The sequence below is a fragment of the Megalopta genalis genome, chromosome 1, assembly GCF_051020955.1.
Source record: "Megalopta genalis isolate 19385.01 chromosome 1, iyMegGena1_principal, whole genome shotgun sequence".
NCBI lineage: Eukaryota > Metazoa > Arthropoda > Insecta > Hymenoptera > Halictidae > Megalopta > Megalopta genalis.
In genome coordinates this window covers 37,559,284-37,579,726 of record NC_135013.1, presented here as the reverse complement: position 1 = coordinate 37,579,726, position 20,443 = coordinate 37,559,284, and the positions used below count along the sequence as shown (strand labels likewise).

The following is a 20,443-nucleotide window of genomic DNA, read 5'->3' as shown; positions in this document are numbered from 1 at the left end:
TTTCTCATAGGAGATTCTCTTCCTAAGTTGCTATACTCTATGCCCGATTCAAATAATAGCGCGCGAAGTATTTGGAATAAAAATTCTACAGTCACCGAATTAATAGAGAAGTGAAACAACTAAGTTCGTGGAAGAATTACAAACATATATGTTATTAATGGTCGTTTATTTTTATAATATTTATTTACATAGACGTCTATATATCATAGTAATTTGGTCTAGAATTGTGATCATGAACGATGATATCGGTTAAAAAAATAATCATGGGATAATCTTCCGTCGATTTCACGCGTTACAACAGTAAAAGACTATTTACAATCTCGCTGAATAATAATTCGTTGTTTAGTTCAAAGGTTCCATATTCTCAATATTCTTAGTCCGATAATAAAACAAGTAATCCATAACTTACTAAGCTAAATTAAATTATCTTAAATCGGCAACCATCCACGTGTTTCGCCTTTCGACGAGATTTTTCTTCATCCCTATTTTACCTGCTCCTCCAAATCTTTGCCCTCGAAGATCGGCGATTTCCAATGATCCTAAAATCTCTCTGTCAATGATCCTCGAAATAATCGCCGACTTCTCACTTCTTCCTGTATCCCAGTTTACGTAGAGCCTTCAGATCCACGTCGCCGTAGTACTTCTCGCTGTTCAATCAATTCAAACGAATTATTCACCAAAATAGAAAAAAGCTCGCGAACCCCGCCGATTAAAAAAAAAGAAAAGGTAACAAAATCGTTGCGGTTAGACAGGCGAGCACGCACGTAAAAGACGCTTTTACATCGATTAGCAATGCAAGTTATCCCATGCAGTGAAGTGAAACTCCGGTGGCACGCTCCAATTTCTCCGCGGAAAATACACAAAGGAAAGAGTAGAGAAGCGGCGAACGTGCGTTACATTGTCCGTGGAGCGTCATGCAATTAGGTCACACGATCGAATTAGAAACGTGGCTGAAGGGACTGAGTGAGGGGCTGAAAACACAGACGAAGTCTCACGAATGTTTTTCCATTTATTATACGAATCTTTCACATTACTTACAAATACACGGATGAGTCTAGCTTAACGCAAGCTTATGCTCGACCGAGGCCAAGAGTGCGTGGGTGGCAGCCTCGGATCGCGAGAATCTCGATCCACCTCCGCGACCGCGATTTTTCCCTCGGATCGAACGTCTCACGGCAACGAACGGTACGGCGAAAAATCGAGGGTGAGACAATAGAATGGTAGAAATCGATGAGAAGACGCGATCGCGAATTTTCCTCGCGTAATCGAATATCGAGCGCGGATCGTTCCGAATAACTCCCTCCGTAGGTCTCGATCGCTCGCCCGAGCTCCGACGAGCTACGGTCAGTCTCTTGATAATTTCACGCGCGTGCCGCTCTCCACTAACTAATTAGATAATTAAACAGGTCGAAAACGGAGCCGGGCGCGTCGAGACTACTCGCGTTGGTGTGTCGGGAGGATCTCGTGAAATTTCCAAGAATACAATCTATCTTTACGAATTTCTCTCGGTTGCCGTTCCCAGGGTTCCAAGATCTTTCCCTAGCAATTTCGACGGGAAGCTACGAGAATAGGAGGCGGTCACTCTTGGCTCCCGGTGTAACATAGACGTTTACCTGTAATCACGAGAGCGGCCCCTCCGAGTCGAATTGAACGACTCCAGCTAAGCTTTGATAGCGATCGTTGCGAACGACGCTTTCGATTCTCGCGATCGGGGTCGCTTCTCATAATCACCAGCACGTATCGCCGAGGTATCGAACACCTGGGCTCTTCGCTCGAGATTGTATGAGTACGTTCGTGTCTGTGTGCGTGTGTGTGTGCGCGTGTACGTAGATGTGTGTGACAGGAGGAAATAGAGAGAAATAGAGAGAGAGAGAGTGAAGAGAGCGCGCGCGAGAGAGAGAGAGCGTTTCGTGAAGAGGGATGGAGAGATGGGGAACAGAGGGGGATGAGAAGACGCGAGATTGGAGGAGACATAGTAGGGGAGGTTAGAGATTATTCCTGGAGGGGTGCGTTGGGCCTCGCAGGTGCCGACGGGGGCCTCGGTTTCCCTTGACCTTGGGGCTTCCTGGTCTCGCCCGAATTCTGAATTCCCGCAAGCAGCTCGCTCTTCCTGATGCTCTTCAGGTCCAGGTCACCGTAGTAATCCTCACTGCGAAGCAAAACCGGGAAAAATCCGGGTTAGGACATGCGTGACGTGTGCCACCTCCGGTAAGTGCGTTTCGTGTTCGAAGTTAATCACGTTCACACCCTTGATGGAAGGATCGGTCGTTCGATTACGACGCGGAAACTCGAAGTGTTCCGGAAAATTTCGGGTTCAGACCCGGCTCGTCCCGACCCGATCCGACAGCTCATCTCTCGATTTTGCGGAACGATGTAGGTTACTATTACACTGTAGAGTACTAGAGCAGGTTACTGTGGCGTGACCAATTGCTGTGTGTTTTGGTTTGTTTCCAGGCATAATTAACTTGGTATTTATCGAATAAGACATTTTAAATCTTTTCATCATTTTATTTTGTTTATTTTAGAATAACGCATATTCAATTCTTTTGTTCTTTTATTTTGTTTATTTTTGGATAAGACATATTGAATTTTTTTATTCTTCCGTTTTATTTATTTTAAAATAAGATTATATTAAATCTTTTTATTCTTTCATGTTATTCGTTTTGAATAAAAAATGTGATATATCATATTCGATAAATATAAAGTGTATTATGCCCAGGAAATTTTATAATGCTATTGTTTGTCTATTGTTACGTAAACCACGAGGTCGTCGTTACGCATGTGTGACGGTGGTAGGTGAACGTATCGAACTGATTTTTATATAATAGAAACTACAATTTGTATTGTAGACATTAATTTCAAGTGTACATCGTTTCGCTTCCATCAAGAGTAATAAATGAGGGACACCACATACAGAGTCGTTTTTAGCATATCTCAGACATACATTCTGTAGACAAGGTTAGACATTTTTGTTGTTAAGTAACATTAGATACAATGATTGGAGTAAATTGTGGAATGAAGATAGGTGCTAAGTCGTTTTTACAAAAGTGATGTTGTCTCCCTATCGGTATACCCTTTGGTGTCGTTCAGTAGATCATCATCAAAATCAAAAAGGACAAAGTTATCAACGATGCCTTGGTGTGAACGGTAATTCAGAAACTAGTTAAGAGAGAAACAGCGTTGCAAAAACCTCCTCGCAATATTAATAAAGGAGAAAAAGAATAAAATAAGTTAGTCATTTACTTTTTGATTAGGTGTTTAAGAGTTTTAAGAGTTTCTTTTAGCTTTCAAGAATTTACTCGTTTGTATTTCTCGTTTGCCATCGAGAGAATAAAAGAAAGGAAAACATATTCGAATGTCATCCTCTACAAATTAGGGTCTCTCGTGAGGCAACAATTTGATAACTCGCAGGGGATTTTTTGTACCGCCTTTCGGCCATTTTTCGAGGCCAAATGCTTCGCTGTGCATCGAGCAGGTATCGGTGTAGCACCTTTCTAGACCGCGGAAAAGGTTAAATTGCGAAACGACGCGCGAATGGCTGTTCATTCGAGAACGAGGAAGCGGAGTGACCGTATACGCGATGAAAATAAAAGGGTCTCCGGGATTTTTCGAAAGCACGTTTCGCGTGCAAGCTTTCACACACGTTATTCCTGTCCTCGCGCCAGGGCATTATGTAAATATTGTGTTACCAACATTTGGACGGTGTTACGCAAAACCTATCGGCCCGGTATACGAGACAAGCCGGGCGCGCGCGCGCGCGCGTGCACACGTGTGTCGATGGAATATCCGTTTTAATTGCGTCACCCGAAAAAGAAGAAACACCTGACGGATTTCCAGCCGTGGTGGGCGCGTGTCGCCCGGTTTAAAATACTGTAATCAGCAGTCGGACTATATAATACCCGGTTTAGCCAGAATTCGACTTTACGTAACGTCTGGACGCGAAGTTTCTCGATATATTTCAATTCACGCCGCGCTACCCTCGCGCAGCCTCGTTAATTACAATTTAGAACCGGCGGGAACGCGACTAGGAAGTCTCCCGAGCTTTCTTTTTCTGGAAAACGGAGGTGACTACTTCTGGTTGCGGAGATGCGAAACAGATAGCAGTTACATTAATTCGCTAATGATAGTTCTCGATCATTTCTGCGGCTAATAGATTCCTGTATTGGAGATTCCAGCAGTGGCGTAAGTGATATTATCGAAAATTTTGGCTTATGTCTTCAAACGTAATCGGTGCATGCCGAAATATTAAAAAGGCAAGTAAAATAAACCAAAGAGTTACTATAAATTAGCTTAACTCTATATTATTTTAACGATAAATTTGGCCAGCGAACAATAGACATGATAGAAAACGATAATGTTCCCGGTTTCTTTGCAATGAGAAAAATGGGACATACGCCACCATGATTCTAACCGAATCAATTGAAAATTTCAACAGTTTCATCCAAGCTCTGTTCATTATTAATCAACCTTTAAATTAAAGAAGAAGATTTTCTAGAAGAAAATCAAACAAGCTAGTTAAAAGGTTCGACTGATTTTCAAGGGTTGTTTTCACCCCGAAGAGATGCCAGGAAAGTCGACAGCTCTCCGAGGACTCCTCAGGTACCTGGAAAGTCTGGCAGACGGCACGATTGCCGTCGCTGAAGTTTGTAAGATCAGTGAAAAGGACACTCACCATCCGGGAACGTCCTCAGGGTCTTCGCAGGCGCCGCTGCCGTCGGCGTCGCCGATCTTGAAGACAGTGCCGATCGGGCAGCCGTACTCTCTGGCGATGCCTTCCAGGCAAATGTAATACTTTCTGCAGTCCTCGGGATGGGCGTGTCTGCTAAAACTGCCGGATGCTCCGCTCACTTCGCCGGCGGCAGGACACGTGAAACCTCCCGCGACCTCTGCGCAATGCGATCAAACAGACACCATCAGATCCAGGGAGAAGATAGAGAAAGAGAGAAACCACCTCGCGACCGAGGCTGGTGAATGGGAAATATCGGGGCTCGCCTTTGAATTCCATCTGGCGAGAATTCCACGGGAAAGCAGGGAACGAAAACCATTTATGTTAACACCGAACCACTGCCGGTCAAATAATCGGTTCCATGTTTTTCATGTTATAGTTATTGAAGTCGTAAAGCTGCTTCCATTAGAACTTTCTCTATTCGCACCGTTGTAACAATTGTGAATAATTTAAATAATTGCGAATTCGAATAAATTCAGTCTTGCAGTTTTTATATGACAACACATGTCAGCCATTTTTAGACTCCGGTACGTTTAGTGTGAAATTTTATTTGTAGGGTCATTAGGCGACGAATCTATGTACAAAATAATCATTTCTTAGATAAAGTGTAGGAGAGAGGAGTTAAAGAAAAGTGTATTTCTTCTTCTGCGCATAAAATCCGCAGTCTAATAACCATCGAACATGCGTCGTACAACCATCTGTAAATTAAAAGTTGCGATTGAACCTTGTCAGTGTTGACGAATCGTTGGATTCTTGGACTGTCAGTTGAGAAGCAAGTTATGAGAATTTTTTCATACGATAGTATTAATGGTAACATTTTGAAACTTCGCGACGGAGTTTGAGGATGCTTGAAGAACATACACGATTTCTTGACTAAATTAAAATCTGCGATTAAACCTTGTCGATGTTAGCGAATTGACGAATTCCTATATTATCAGTCAAAAATCAAACTCTAAGAATTTTTTTAAGCGGAACTAATCGTGATAACAATTTGAAACATCGTGACTGGTTTGTAGATGTTTGAAGGCCATGCTTGATTTTTTTTCAAGCAGCATTAAGCACCTTGGAGTTTGCTTTTTCACAGAAAAGAAATTGCATAAGAATGCATATTTGGTTCGAACGCATCATCGACTCATTTGAACGTCTCCATTGTCGAAATGGTTGAGACACGTTCGAAACTGTTTCGACAATTCGCAGTGCATCTCTCGGAGGATGTTGAGAGGCCTGAGAAAATGAGAGGCGTGGTGCGAGACTCCCCGCGATTGTCCGACAGTGGAAGTCGGTGAATGGTAATATCAGGGTTCGCCTTTGAATTCTATCGGGCGAAGATTCCGCGTGATGAAACGCACAGGATGTGCGTGGGGGCTATTGTCACGTTCGTCGATCGAACGCGGACTGGCATAATGAGCGAGATCGTTGCAAGATGGCGTACCAAGTGCCGCCATTGCACTCGACCAGAACACTGTTCGCCACGAGAAATGGGCCGCTTACTTCCCAGTGACGTAATTTCATTCATTTCACGAAATTCGGAGTTTCGCTGCCACCGCAAATTGTTGCGGTAAGACGTCAATGATTAGTATAGTGGACGTTTTACGAACTTCGCTGAAGAGAAAATTAAGCGGGCTTAAATGACAGAGATAATGAAAATGACGAAGATAATGAAAATTATGCAGATAATCAAGATTATATAGATAATCAAATTTATACAGTTAATCAAAATTATACGGATAATTAAAATTGTAAATATAATCAAAAGTATACAGATAATCAAATTCGAACATATTTAATAACGCAATAATTTAGAAGAGTTGCATTTTGAGAAATTAGGCAACTTTTTAATGAGAATTTAGAATATTTTGGGCGTTTTTCGAAAATTGACGATCAACGTATGTCAGTTTCTACAGCCATACAGATCCAGGAGTTTAAGTAGATCTGTTCTCTCATGGTCAGACAGATACGAAGTTACCCAAAGATACCTAACCACTCTACTCGTATCGCCATGCTATCACGAGGAATAATTGGCGCGCATTAATAAATCGCTCGCAACGAGAAGACACTGCAATAATCGAAGAGAAAACATGAAAGTCCTGAAAAAGAACTGGTTCACTGGTAATCGGTCGGACTTCTTTCAGAATTTTTTTCGATCGATGATCATCCACGCTACAGCAAATGCAAGACAGTAGAAGAAACTCGAAAGTCACGGAGTGCTGATTTCACTTCGATTATGCGCGTTTGATATTTCCTTGTTCCATCTTGCGAACTTCGAGTCCAGTTAGCACAAACTTGATAGAATTTTTTTTTTACCAAACAAAATAGTTCTATCGCTGCCAATTGGAAGCGTGAGATGTCACGATGATGCAAACTTCCAAGAACCGAACTCTCGCAGTCAAACCTGGATAAATATATTTCAACTAAGAGATACGAATACTTGAGAACACCTATTAAATGAAATACCAGTTGAAATACTTAATTTATTTCACAAATTGCGTAATAAGTATTTAAAAAATATATTATTAATATTATATTATTTCCATATAATATTATTAATATTATATTATTTCCATATAATATTATTAATATTATATTATTTCCATAGTACACCTTAAGAAGACTCTGCACCAATTAAAATTTTTTTTTATCTCAACATAAAAATAACTTTTCAATACATACTCTCTATGACGTTAATTAAATCTCGAAATAATATTTCACTTAAACAAAAGTATTTCATTAACTATCTCCAATAAATACCTTTTCAAATATTTTTACCCAGGTCTGCTCTGACAGTTCATAAAGACATCGAAATAATATTCTGAAAAAAATCAATTGTTACAAAAAAGAAAAGATACTCTCGAGAGATCAGTGATTTTTCTCATCATTTTTTCACTGCTTGAATATTTCATACTTAAATATATAAATATTTTCACTGAAAAGAAATTGCTATTACGATAGAAACTGGCTGTGTATTTAAGGAGCAAGCAAGATTAGCATCCGAGAGAATCAAGGATATCCGGACCTACCTTCGTTCTTGCATTCGGGCACCTGGTCAGCCCACATGCATACTCTGGCCTCGCGGTCGTAGGCTAATCCAGGGCTGCATTGGTACCTGGATGCTTCTCCGTTCCAGCAGTTCCAGAACACGTCGCATTTCTTATCGTCGGCGAAGATGCCGTACAATCGCGGACAATGGGGCGTGCTGATCGCCGGCTCGAGCTGCGTCCTTTCACCGCAGTCAACGTTGTGGAGGTAGTCGCAGTTTTCGGTGAGGAACTTGCTGTCGCTGGCGTCGAACGCGAGCCCGTTGCCGCAGGTCTTCAGCTCGGCCGCGTTATTGTCGCACTTCCAATATTTGTCGCAGGATATGTGATGAGGGTAGAACCCGAAGTCGTCGGGGCATTTGAAGTTCTCCTGGCCATTCGTGCCTGTCGACCATAAATAGAAACATTTATAGACAATTTAGACACCATATATAAGGCGGAGAATTTGGAAAGGAGATTTGGTCCTAGCTTAGTTTGAGAATTTTTTGGAAAGCAATATTGGATCTGGTTGTGGCTGAGAATTTTTTTTGGAAAGGAGTTTGATTCTGGCTGTGGTTGAGAATTTTTCGGGAAGGAAATTTTAGTCTTAACCGAGACTAAGAATTTTTTGGGAAGGAATTTTGGTTCTATTTGAGGCTACGAACTTTTTTGGAAAGGTATTTTGGTCATAGTTGAGGCTGAGAAATTTTTCAAGAAATTTGGATTCTAGACACAAAGTTGAGAATCTATTGAAAGTAGTTTTAGCTCTAGTCGAGGCTAAGAATTTTTTGGAAGAGATCTTCGCATAATAAGGAAACTCGAAAACCAGCTTTCCATTATTCTATATTGCCGATCAACAAAGCGTGCTGCATTTGCTGCTCTGAAGCAGCCTGAATTGATAGGCATCCGATTCACTGGCTCGAGACTCCAAACCACCCTATCCCATAAATTAGTTACGGCACACTGATCACGGCGCAAACGTTAACATAACATACGATAAGCAAGAAAGTTCAATGTTATCGTAAACAAGATATCTACGCCGTCGCATTCCATCATATTTTTAGACTTTCCAAAATGGAACGACTTCTTCTCCGATAGAACGGAGTCACGTTTCCTATAAATAACACTGTATCCAACTTCCTGTGTCGTGTTGTACAATCGCGTTCGCTGCGTAACAATGACTGCAAAAACAGACGTGACATGTCCGTAAGAAACGATTATTAAGAAAGTTCTGATACGTCTGATAAAGACTTTATTACTGTGCAATGGATAAGAAAGTTTATTGAACCGCGATGCAAGAGGGAGGGTAAAACATAGTTCACTTTCGATCGTGCCCGTTTGGTTTCCACGTGGGCAGCAAACGCTTGAAATATTTTCTATAAATGCATTTCCGGAGTATTAACAATTGCAACACCACATACACGATTGTTAACACTAAACCTACCACCGCCTGTTATCACTAATTATTGAAATTATAAAGCTGTTTTCATTGGGAACTGTTGAATATATTTCTTGATTCCGGCACAAATTGTTACAAAATTTTTGAACAATTTAACACTAAACTTATCACGATCAAATTTTAATATTATTTTCTCATTTTAATATTATAAAAATCATTAAGACATTTTCATGGGAAATTATCGCATAAATTACATTATTGGAACAGCTACTACAACAAAAACTGTACAAAATCTAAATAAATTGAATGTCCTCACTCTTATCAGATAATGCACATTAACCAGCGTTACTGTTCGATAGGTTTAGTATTAAATAAATTCAATCTGATAATTTTTGTAAGGCAACGCGTATCACATTTAGACCTCGGTACGTTTAGTGTCGAACAGAAAACATATTTATGCACATGCAATATTAATGATGCACTAATCAGAGAAGATAATTACATTCTGATTTGATGTGTATCTTGATGTGTAACAGAAAACGAGAACTGGAAGGAAGCAATTAAAGAACATCGTCGAACAAAGAAGTCGCGACGATCATGGAAAGAATCGATTTAAGTGTTGCACGAATTTCTGCTAATTAGACAGTCGCTGGAATCGAAAGTGGAGGAAGGAAGCTTTTTTATTGCGGTCAGGATTTCGAAGATATCTGCTCGGAAACGATTTATTACTTTAATGAGGGATAAATTGAATTACGTGTTCCATCGTTGGATTGATCTAATCGTGGCCAGATTCTCTCCGGTAGGCGAAGTAATCCGCAGATAAAAGTGTGTTCTGCGGTCACGCCCGGTGCAACATTTAATCGTGCCAGGGATCGCAGTGATCGAGTACAATTTTACTTGTTCCGCGAACATTATCTGCTGAGAAGAATTGCGCAATAAAATTGATTCTCGCTCGCGAGATGATTGGACACTGTTCGTCAAGATTTTATTCGACCAAGAACAACCTGAATCGGATCTCCATCCATCATATTTTCGGAGACACCGTTGCAACGAGACTCGTTCACTAACACATTTTCGCGGCGGAGAAATTCGCGCGGAACAAAAAACAGCGGTTCAATGGACGTATTAAACGTTCCTGAGCGAGGGTAAAATTACAGGCACTTGGAACGAAGTTAATTGAAGTGCTTGCAAATGGTACGACATGTTCGTAGCGTTATTACTTCGGATCATTCGCCGGTAGGTATTCGCTCCGTTCCGCGACTCGCGGCGAAACAGGAAATAATCCGAATACCATCGACTCTTACTTTCATCCGAGAATATTGTTTTCGCTGCGGCTCTAGATTGCACGTTGTCTGTCGAGTGTTCTGCAACTATTTAGCCTTCCGATCGGCTGGAGCTATTTCTATCTTGGCGTTGCATAAACAGAAGTCGATCATTTGAAATCAATATGTTGGGGAAACTGGAATTAATAGCTCCGCAAAGATGATGATATTTACTCGAGTACTTGAGTACTCGTTAATATTGTTTTCTGGATTTACTGTGACGCTTAATTTAACGCTAAACTGACCACCGAGCTAGCTCAAGTGACCGGTTACGAATACTTTGTCTTAAAATTGCTGAAATTGCAAATAAGAATCTCTTTAATAGAAAATCGATTCACTAAATTTTTGGATCGAAACATACGTTATAAATGGCGTCATAAACAAGTAATAAAAATGGCGAAAGGTCTAAATAAATGCAGTCTTTTCATCGTTGTAAAGCAACATATGCTAGTAACTTTTAGGGCTCCGTAGGTTCAGTGTTAACCCCTTGTGCTGCAACAACGAGTTCATACATAATCTATTAAATACAAATATTATTCATTTCGTCTGAATCAAAATAAAATTTGATTCGTCTGTTATCGAAACCAAGGTAAAAAATAGCTGATCAAGCTGGCTGCGAAAGAAACAGTGCAAGGGGTTAATCTATAAGAACAATAGCTTCATTAAAATTCATCGGAAAGATACGATGATTTTACGAATACTCGGATACCCCGATACTCGACGTGTTCCCTGAAATAAGTACTTTCGTCGAAACACGGTCGAGTTACCGAGATCCGTAAAACACTCGAGTATTCTTCCAAGCATGTTTGCATTTACATAATTCCGCGGAATCGGCAACAAGATGGTATCGTTACGTAGAAACACGTCGGTTCGCAGGCAAATGACCGCATCGTGGAAAATGAAGAATACCCGAGCAAATACGAAATTAGATGATCGCGGCAGAAAGGCCCGAAGCGTTTCATTATCGACAAGTCGACCCCGTCCGCTGTCGCGCATTGTCCCGCGAACTGGCAATTACGTCTAACAATCTGTTATTCTTTTTTCGCGGCGTATGATGTCTGAATAACCTAAACGTCTTATGTAAGGACACAAACTGACTTTCGCCAGGCGCTTTCACTTTGGGCCTAGAGCCAGGCCCGGCTACCAGCGGCGGCGGCAGCTGCAACACCAACACGGCTCGTGACTGGGAGAACCCAGCATCCCGTTCACTCAGCTCTCCTCAACACGTTTGCTCTTTCTCTCTCTTTCTCTCTCTCTCTCTCTTTTTCCCTTTCCATCGCTCTTTCTCGCTTTATCGTTCTCTCTCCGGCTGTCTCGCAAGACCACGCACGTACACGTTCGCCGGATCGTAATTTCGCATACGCGAGAGCAACCCTGTCGCGCCGTCGCCTCTGCGTGCTGTATTCACTTTCATTTTTCTCGGGATCGGTCCCGCCACCAAAACGTGCTCCTCCGGTCCCATAATAATCCCCTCCACGCCGCTGTTAGGCCAGCGATTCTTTGGACGAAACTCTTTCCGTGGAGCGCGAGATTTGTACGCTGTTTCGATACATTTTTCCTTCGATTGCTTTGGAAATCGTATTTTTGGATTTTTATGATACTTTTAGCGGTTTGCGATTCGTTTATTCATTTTTGTCAAAGATTTGCGAAGTAAACGTTTTGGAAGTTTAATGCGAATGCGCTTGAAATGATGCATCAATGTTCTTGGATTTTTGTGATACTTTCAATGGTTTGCGTTCTATTTGTTCACTCTTTCGTTATGGATTTTTGAGATCATTCTTTCTTGGGTAGATTGCAGAATGCATGGTTTCACAATGATTTGTTTCGAATTTTAATACAATTTCGTTTGAAACAGTGCGCGAGAGTTCTCAAAATTTTTTCTGTTACTTTCATTGTTCTGGAGTTTCCATGCTCATTTTTCTGGTGGATTTCCAAAATCAAGGTTTTCCGGATAAATTGCAAGAGGCACAGATTCTGAACAATCTCTTTCGAATCTGAATGCAAATGCGATTAAAATAATGCATCGGTGTCCTTGGATTTTTCCGATACATTTACTGTTCTAACTTTCACATGTTCATTTTGATCAGGGATCTGTGAAATCAATGTATTATTGGAGGGATTGCAAGAAAAATGTAACGTGATTGTTGAAATGTTACATGATTTTCATGTAACTTTTAATTTGTGTCACGTCTGTTATTTTTCATAAAATCATAGTGCATTTCGTAGGATGTTGAAACGCGAGTTATACGCGACTAATAAAATGAAATATAAATCATGCTTCATTTGCAATCATGCTCGCTTCATTTCGATTTCAATACGTCGAAGCTGTTCGAGAAGTAGCGTCCCGTTTACTTTCAGTTTCGTGGCGTCTGCCTATAAAACTGCGAATTTGCATACTGTTCCGCAGTCTATCCATAATAATGCATCGACTGATCCGCATGCTTGTACGATAAGTATCTGTTTTTAATGAATCATCGAAAGCTAATGCTACGAGGAAAGTAGAGACAGTTTTGTTAGCATCATTAATCTTTGCTTTATTTTATTACCATTCTCACTGTTAATTTACATGAAATATAGCTTTCATGAAACATCTTTAGTTTGTAACTATTCTCATTGTCGTCTTTCTTGAAATATTTCACGTTTCATTATCATTATTATTCTTTTATCTTTATTTTATTATTTTCATTTTATTATGTTTACTTTATCATCTTTATCTTTTTTATTCTCTCTATTACCTCATATGAAATACTTTTCCCAAAGTATAAACAATTAATCCACGGCAACCTTGGAAACGTAAGACGAAAACAATTTAACCGAAGGATTCCAGAAGTATCTAGAATCAGAATATTTTCATTGTGTCTTGTAATCGTCGCAAGCACGATGCAATCTTCCCCCACCCTTTTAATTTGTTAGGGTTAAAACGTTCCATTACGGAATGTTCGAGCGAGCCGTAGAAATTTCGACGAACGAGCGTTCGAACGATGGTGGCCGGTGATAAAAAGAAGGGTCAAGATCTGGGCCAAGGTTATCCTGTCGCGACAAGGAAAGTCCGTGGAAGGGGGATGGAAAAGAATGCAAATGCAGGTCGGGAAGGTTTCTCTTCGCACGGAAACTGAATCCGCCTTTCGATCTCGTTTCAGCGCCGTGATCGCTCGCAGAAGCGACCAATAAAAAGCCTGGCTTCAATAATAGTTTTCAACGGGCCGCCGTAATGGCTGCTTTTACGCAGCCTAGATCCTTCTACCTACCTAACGGACGTCAACGCGCATGATCTCGCCCGTCGAGAACTTTTCTCGTACGGTCGTGCGATAAATGAAATTTTTTGTAACGAGTCTAGGATAATTGTGTTTTATCAATCACGTTAACCAGCTTTCACTGACTTTATGGCAGATAGATTGATCTACAGTATGGCGTGTCTGCTACCACCAGGTATCGCGCCTGGGATCTACGCTCCGACGAAACATTACCGAAAAATTAGATTAGAAATCGCACGATCGGTTATATCTTCCTCGTTAGTTCGCTGGAAAGCTTCTGGATGTATTCTGCGAAGATCCCTCGAGATTTCACTAAAATTTCAATTTCAGTAGAACGTAAGTCTTTCGAAACCGATTTATCTGAACAGGATGTTTCGAGACCACACACGCGAATCAAGATGCGAAACAACCTCTGTCTATTCTACTCGATCTACCGATTATCTTATCGGCTTGGCTAAATGGCAGTGTTGCAATTTTCAGCAAGAAACGTGACGTCTCTCGACAAGGTCTAGTTTGATCGGTAACGATCGATCAATTACAGTGTTTATCGACGCTAGTAGTGGACTCTCCAACGCGAGACTTTCTCAACATTCTCCAGATTCTTCTGTACCAAGTATAATCGCTAGACTGCGGATATTTAATCATTTCTTTTTTCGCGTCAGTTGCGGGGACCGGAAAGTTACACAGAAGTTAATTTCTCCTCTGAATTATTAATATCATTCATTATGTATATTATTAATATTATTATTAATAATATTATTAATTATATATATTATATTATTAATATTATTATTAATTATATATATTAATATAGTTACTAATTACATATATTACTATTATATATATTAATTAATATATAATAATATAACGAATTGTGACTTGAAAGCAGCAGTATTCTCAAGTTCCGCCGAAGCTTCTACCATTCCGCATTTCGGCTACTTTTTTCTGCCACAAACGCGTAAAGTCCCGCAGCCTAATGATCGACGATACGGAAAACGTTCGTTCGGGAACGTCGGAGGCGACCTGTCGCGTTCAGATCCCGACAGTACACGGCTCCTAAAATCTCGAAGCAACCGATTACTATTGGTAAGAGGTGCACTCTGCTCGGCGGTTCCACACGCGTAAAGTCACACACTTGGTTCCTCCACTTCCGGTAGACGGACGAGCAAACCGCGCGGGTCCTCTTTGGCGAACACTTTTTCCCGCTCGAACGAAATGATTGGAAAATAATCTCGGCGGATATCGTGTCATCGTCGCGGTTCACGAATCACGATCACGTATAATGATCGTGGGTCTCGTCCTCGGTCGCGTGTATCGCGTTTATTTGTCGGGTACGTACCGGCGATCAGAATGGCGGCAATCACGTAGTACGTCCTCATGGTTCTACGAGTCTCCCGCGTGGTATACTGTGGCGGACGTGTTCGTTACTTCGCTACCGATGATCGTTGGCGGTGTTTGCGTATTAGCGACGGGAGTAACCGGTGGTTAAACAACGGGAACAAAAAAAAAACAACTGGTCGATCACTTTTGCGGGCACAGGCTCCAATGCGCAGAGAGAACTCTGTGTTTGCGGGCTGTCGTTCTCCAGCTTTATATAAGTCATTGGTCACGTGCTGTTCCTCTTCCACCTCCTCCTCGGAGCCTCTCCTCCTCTCTTCTCCTCCTCGTCAACTTCAAGAAGTGGTACCTATGTACACCTCTACGCTGCCTCTCCCCCTTTCTCCCTCTCTCTATCGCTCTCTCTTTCTCGCTCTCTTTTTACACCTTCTCTTTCCCTCTGTCCCATTTCGTCCCGTTCTCCCTTTCTTTTTCTTTATTCTTCTCCTGAAAATGCCATCCAAAGACCTAACAGAGGCCCGGCAATAACGCGGCCCTCTCGTTCCTCCTAGCTCTCTCTCCGTTGTTCTCTCTCTTTCTACCTTGTAGAGAACACTCTCGTCCCTCTCTTTTTCTCTAGAACAGTCTCGTCTCTCTCTTTCTCCCTCGAACACTCGTGTCTCTCTCTAGAACACTATCGTCTCTCTCTCTCTCTCCCCCTCTCTCTCTCTTTTGAAAATACTCTTGTCTCTCTATTTAGAAAATTCTCGCCTCTCTCTCTCTTTTCCTCTCCCTCTCTCTGGAACACTCTCATCTCTTTATTTAAAAAATTCTCATCTGTCTCTCTAGAACACTCTCGTCTCTCTCTCTTTTTCTCTCTAGACACTTTCGTCTCTCTCCCTCTCTCTAAAACACTATCGCCCGCTGCTGGTGGCTTTTTAGCCGGTTCACCGGGCCCCTGTTTCAAAATTATTTTTTATTCATCGCGATATAGACTGGGCGACCATCTCTTTCTTTTCGGCCGTTTTGCTTCTGTTGCTTTCGTCCCGGGCTTTTTTCGGATCCGCAACATTGCTCTCTCGGACCAGTTTGCAGGCTGGTTTTCACACGATCCATCGAAAAATCCGATTCCTGGGATTCTCGGAGCCGAGAACTGTGGATCCTTTGTTCCTGCGTCGGTTCGCCAAGCTTGGACAATCGCATCTTCGATGGTGAACACTTGCGTGCTCGACGACGTGGTAAATACATTGTTACGAATTCCTTGGAAAAATTGTATCGCGGCCTTCGCGTTCAATTAATTTTCGTTTGAGAGCTGATGCATGGATTCGTTTTGATGTACGGAAGATCTTGTAGTTGAGAACACGATTAGCTGAGAAGTTGTGCAGAATTACAATTTAATTAGTCAAAGAATTATAATTATAAAGTAATTAAATTTCATCGTATTTCAAATATATCGTATACCAATTACAATCTATTTTAATTACATTCTATTAAAATTGCATTCTATCTCAATTATACTCGCGACTAAATAATTACCAAATGAATTAACTGACAGTTTTGAATTCTGCAATTGAACTTGAAATACAATGTAATTAAATTGCGTAAATGAATTATAATGTAATTGAATCAGCGAAGCTTTGATTAACAGACGATGCTGCATTTTATAGGGACATATATTATACAATTTCTGCTGATTCGATCTCGCTTGAGATTTTTATATTAACAGCAGGCATGATTGGGTTAACAACGAACGAATTATTTGCATTGCAAAGTTGTCGGATTGATTTTCGGTTTTAACGAATTACAACGGGTGTGGTCGGTCCGCGATCCCCTCGTCTCGATGTCGTAAATGCAATTAACATCCTTTCGATTTCAAAAAATCCTATGACATAAGAGCTGTCCGCCGGAAAAAAACCTCATTATGCTGAATTAAGAGAAGCTCGGCTATACCTGCATAATCGCACAAGAGAGTCGTATCGATTTCCATAATCGCGGCACAAAAATATACCACGAGTGATAGTTTGTTCGTTTTGCGGTCAATTTTTTGCTTACTTGCAAGATGAATTTAGGTTCCGTTTTCTTATACGTTCTTCGTTGCTTGTAGTTATGCAGAGGGGTGGCGCTCTTCTCGTTTAGAGCCAGGTCATTTTTTCAGTACCAGAAACATTGTCACGGGATAATTTCAAATGTGCGTAGTTTTCACTGTAGCTCCATATCTGCAATCTTAGTTAATAATTTTGATGGCAATCGCATACATTCTAAAATTTTAATATTTCGTTTATACCAACCCAATCTTTTTTTTCATGCTGATTACATTATTTCTAGTTTCTAATCTAGTTTCATGCGCAGGCAGTATTTACTGTAATCTTTATGGCAGTTAAATACAATCTAAACTTGAAATATCTAATTTATAGCGAGTTGAGTTCGTACTCTCGTCAATTAGATTATTTGTGATTTTAAACAGCATCGTGTCACAGAAATCGTGTTTTATTTTTCACGACCGCGATCCTAATACGAGCCGATTTGTCCTGCGGCGGATCCGGTACGTCGAAATTCGTCGAATCTGCACAGGTGCGATCGATTGCGCACTCAGGTGGTGTGCCGGCACGGTCGCACGATTTGCAGAATATTGACCGGCCGGTACGTGATGAAAATAATAACCGATTGACCGGCGATCGGCGATCGGCGACCGGCTGCGCGGTACACCATATAAAATAACGGGGAACGCTGGAGGAGACGAAGGTCGAGCATGATCGACGTGACTCACCGCGACACCCAGCTCGGATATACCACCCTGTTCAGCATTCCGATAGAGGTTATCTGGCGAACTGCTACTCGCTAGGGCCGTTACTTCGGTTTCGGTCGCAATCAGCCAGAAATAGATCGGCGAGCTGGATCCGCAGCGATCTATAGGTGATTCAGACACACGGGAGACGGGAAAAGCTACTTTGTCCTCTGGCATTCCTGTTCTGAAGTCGTCGAACATTTACACACGTCGGCGAGCTGCTAAATGCTAGGCTGTTTCTGTCGATGTTTTTGCTGTCTTTTGATCCTGTTTAATACTTTGAATTTAATTAACTCCTAGAGTAGTCGAGCAGTGACTCTGAGGCACCACTAAACATTGTCACATCACGTTTCAAAATAACTTAAATGTTACCAAATTTGTTTATATACTGTTCAAGAAAATTGTAGCACAGACAATTTTTGGATAAAAATTTGTCAACTTTGATCAACGATAACTCCGCGAAAAATCATCGTAGAATGGTGACTTTTTCTTCTAAATTGAAGCTCGAAACCTCCACTTTGAGATAGTGTTTTTGGATTTTGACGTTTGATGCACCTTCACCAGTACAACCCTACAGATGTGAGGTCATGTGTCACATTCAAAAAATGCAAGGATTACTTTAAAGTGCTGTAACTTTGCGAAAAAAATCGCAGAATCGAACTTCATTCGACTGCAAACGGCATCTTCGAACAAAATTTGACAAAGTCCGTGCATTTCGTCAAATTTGGCCAGTTTCAATATGATGAACATGACCTCAGGGTTAAAAAGATACAGTGGTGATGGTGCGCCGAATTTGAAATGGAGGAACACTGTCCCAAAGTAGAGGTTACTTAAAAATTCATGTAATTATGTAAAAATTCCTGTAATCCTCTATAAACTCATCAAGTTTCCAACGTTTCGACGTAAATTTACTTGCGCATACTAATTTGGAAGTATGCGATACTTATCCGAAACAATAACTGGCAGTGATTGGCAATTCGGTTAAGGGTTAAACACGAATTTCGATGCTCGGTAATTTCACGGGCCCGGTCCGATCGGACCACGAACGATTGGCATTTATTTCCTTACATCATCCGTTCGCGTTTCTGGCACTTGCCGCACTTCTTGTACAAGAAAGTTCCTGGGATTTTGCAATTGTTTCGTCACTTTTCTCTTACATCTTGCGGTGAAGCCCGGTCCCATCGAGGTGCCAGCCGCAGCAACAAATCGATCGAAAAGAGAAAACAAAGAGCCCGCCGGGGGCTGTCTCTTCACGATCATTGATTCGGCAATTTGTATCGATTACAATCTTACCAAATTAAATTCCCTGTAATTCGCTTTTCGATGGAATTATTTTGGAAATTCTTAGGCTCGGATAAAAAATCGACGAAACACTATCTTTTAATTTTTCTATCGTCCCAAGCAATTGCAATTTCTGCGAACAATTCTTTCACCGTTGTTCAGTAATCTAATCGTTTTAAGATCGCAACAAAATTTAGATCGCTTTCGATTCGATCGGAAATTTAAATTCGATTATAAAAGATTAAGACCAATTGTAAAAAGATTATTCTTTTTCAAAAGATGAACGAATACTTCTGACATCGATTGTACTCAGCAAGATTGAATGAAATTGTTCTACCACGATTGCAAAAGTCAAATGCGTCATCTCGAAGACGCTGACAGTGATTTCTTGGTCGCCGCGTTTAGAAGCTCGAAAATCCGGGTAAAAGTGGAAAGTACAAACCGGCGGGCAGGTGTTTAAAATTTCACGAATACTCGGAACGGGAGACAGGAAAAGGTATGAAACTCGGGCTCGAATGAGCGGCGGATAAATACGCATTCTAATTCAGCGTACTTCCGAGGAGACGATTTCAATCATGGCGGACAGGCGCATGCTAATGCCAGACGCTTTCGACGACAACGGAACTTTCTCGCTCCGTTTAATCCAGTTTCACGAATAAATCGCTCGCGTTCACGCACGCGCGTTCGCCATTCCAGCTCTGTCTAACGTTCTGCGAAAAACTGGTGTATCGCAGATTGATCGACCTTGGCGGTGCGATTCGATCAACGAACGATCAACGAGGAAATGACGAAGTCTCGCTATTTCATAATTGGTGCAGTAACTGCGTTTTGGAGCGTGTTTCAGAATCAACTGTCCACATTTTTCTACAGTACTAAACATTTCATTTTATTGGCCTTTCTATGTTATTAATTGGATTAGAATTTTTTCTTAATTTATATTTTAATATCAATTTTTTGATACTAGAATTACTAGAAAATAATGATGAAATATTTATATATATTTTGATTATAGGTGTTTGCGAAAGTGTTACTGGAATTACTTTGACAATCAGGCTGGTATATGATTTAGGAGATCAAAGTTTAAGAATTTTTAATTTAAGATGACATAGTTAAAAAGTTAAGGGAAAATATATTTCTTATTAATATTAATGAATCACCAAAATAAATAAATAAATAAATATATATACATATATTATTTAAGTCCAATGCAATAATTACTATCTTTAGAAACGACATAATCAAGGCCGCAGAGGATCAGCCAGTACTATGAAAGCGGATAGAAATCAAAACCATATAATGCGCTTATGAACTTGTTAATTAATTCGCGTTCCGCCGTGCCGTGCCG

The 20,443-nt window shown here is 40.9% G+C and overlaps 1 protein-coding gene across 2 annotated transcripts; it reads right to left on the bottom strand.

The window, feature by feature from the left end:
* Positions 1 to 147: 147 nt before the first annotated feature.
* Gasp (Chitin binding Peritrophin-A domain-containing protein Gasp) lies at positions 148 to 15,290 on the bottom strand. Of its 2 annotated transcripts, none has more exons than XM_033467224.2 (4): positions 15,055 to 15,290; positions 7,744 to 8,145; positions 4,673 to 4,886; positions 148 to 647 (listed from the first exon to the last, which is right to left on the bottom strand). In XM_033467224.2, the coding sequence occupies exons 1-4, from the start codon at positions 15,092 to 15,094 to the stop codon at positions 584 to 586; spliced, it is 720 nt and encodes a 239-aa protein (XP_033323115.2). In that variant the 5' UTR covers positions 15,095 to 15,290; the 3' UTR covers positions 148 to 583. The 2 variants fall into 2 exon arrangements, with proteins under 2 accessions (XP_033323115.2, XP_033323114.2); XM_033467223.2 differs by lacking the exon at positions 148 to 647 and adding an exon at positions 990 to 2,149 and having other exon boundaries at positions 15,055 to 15,289.
* Positions 15,291 to 20,443: the final 5,153 nt, after the last annotated feature.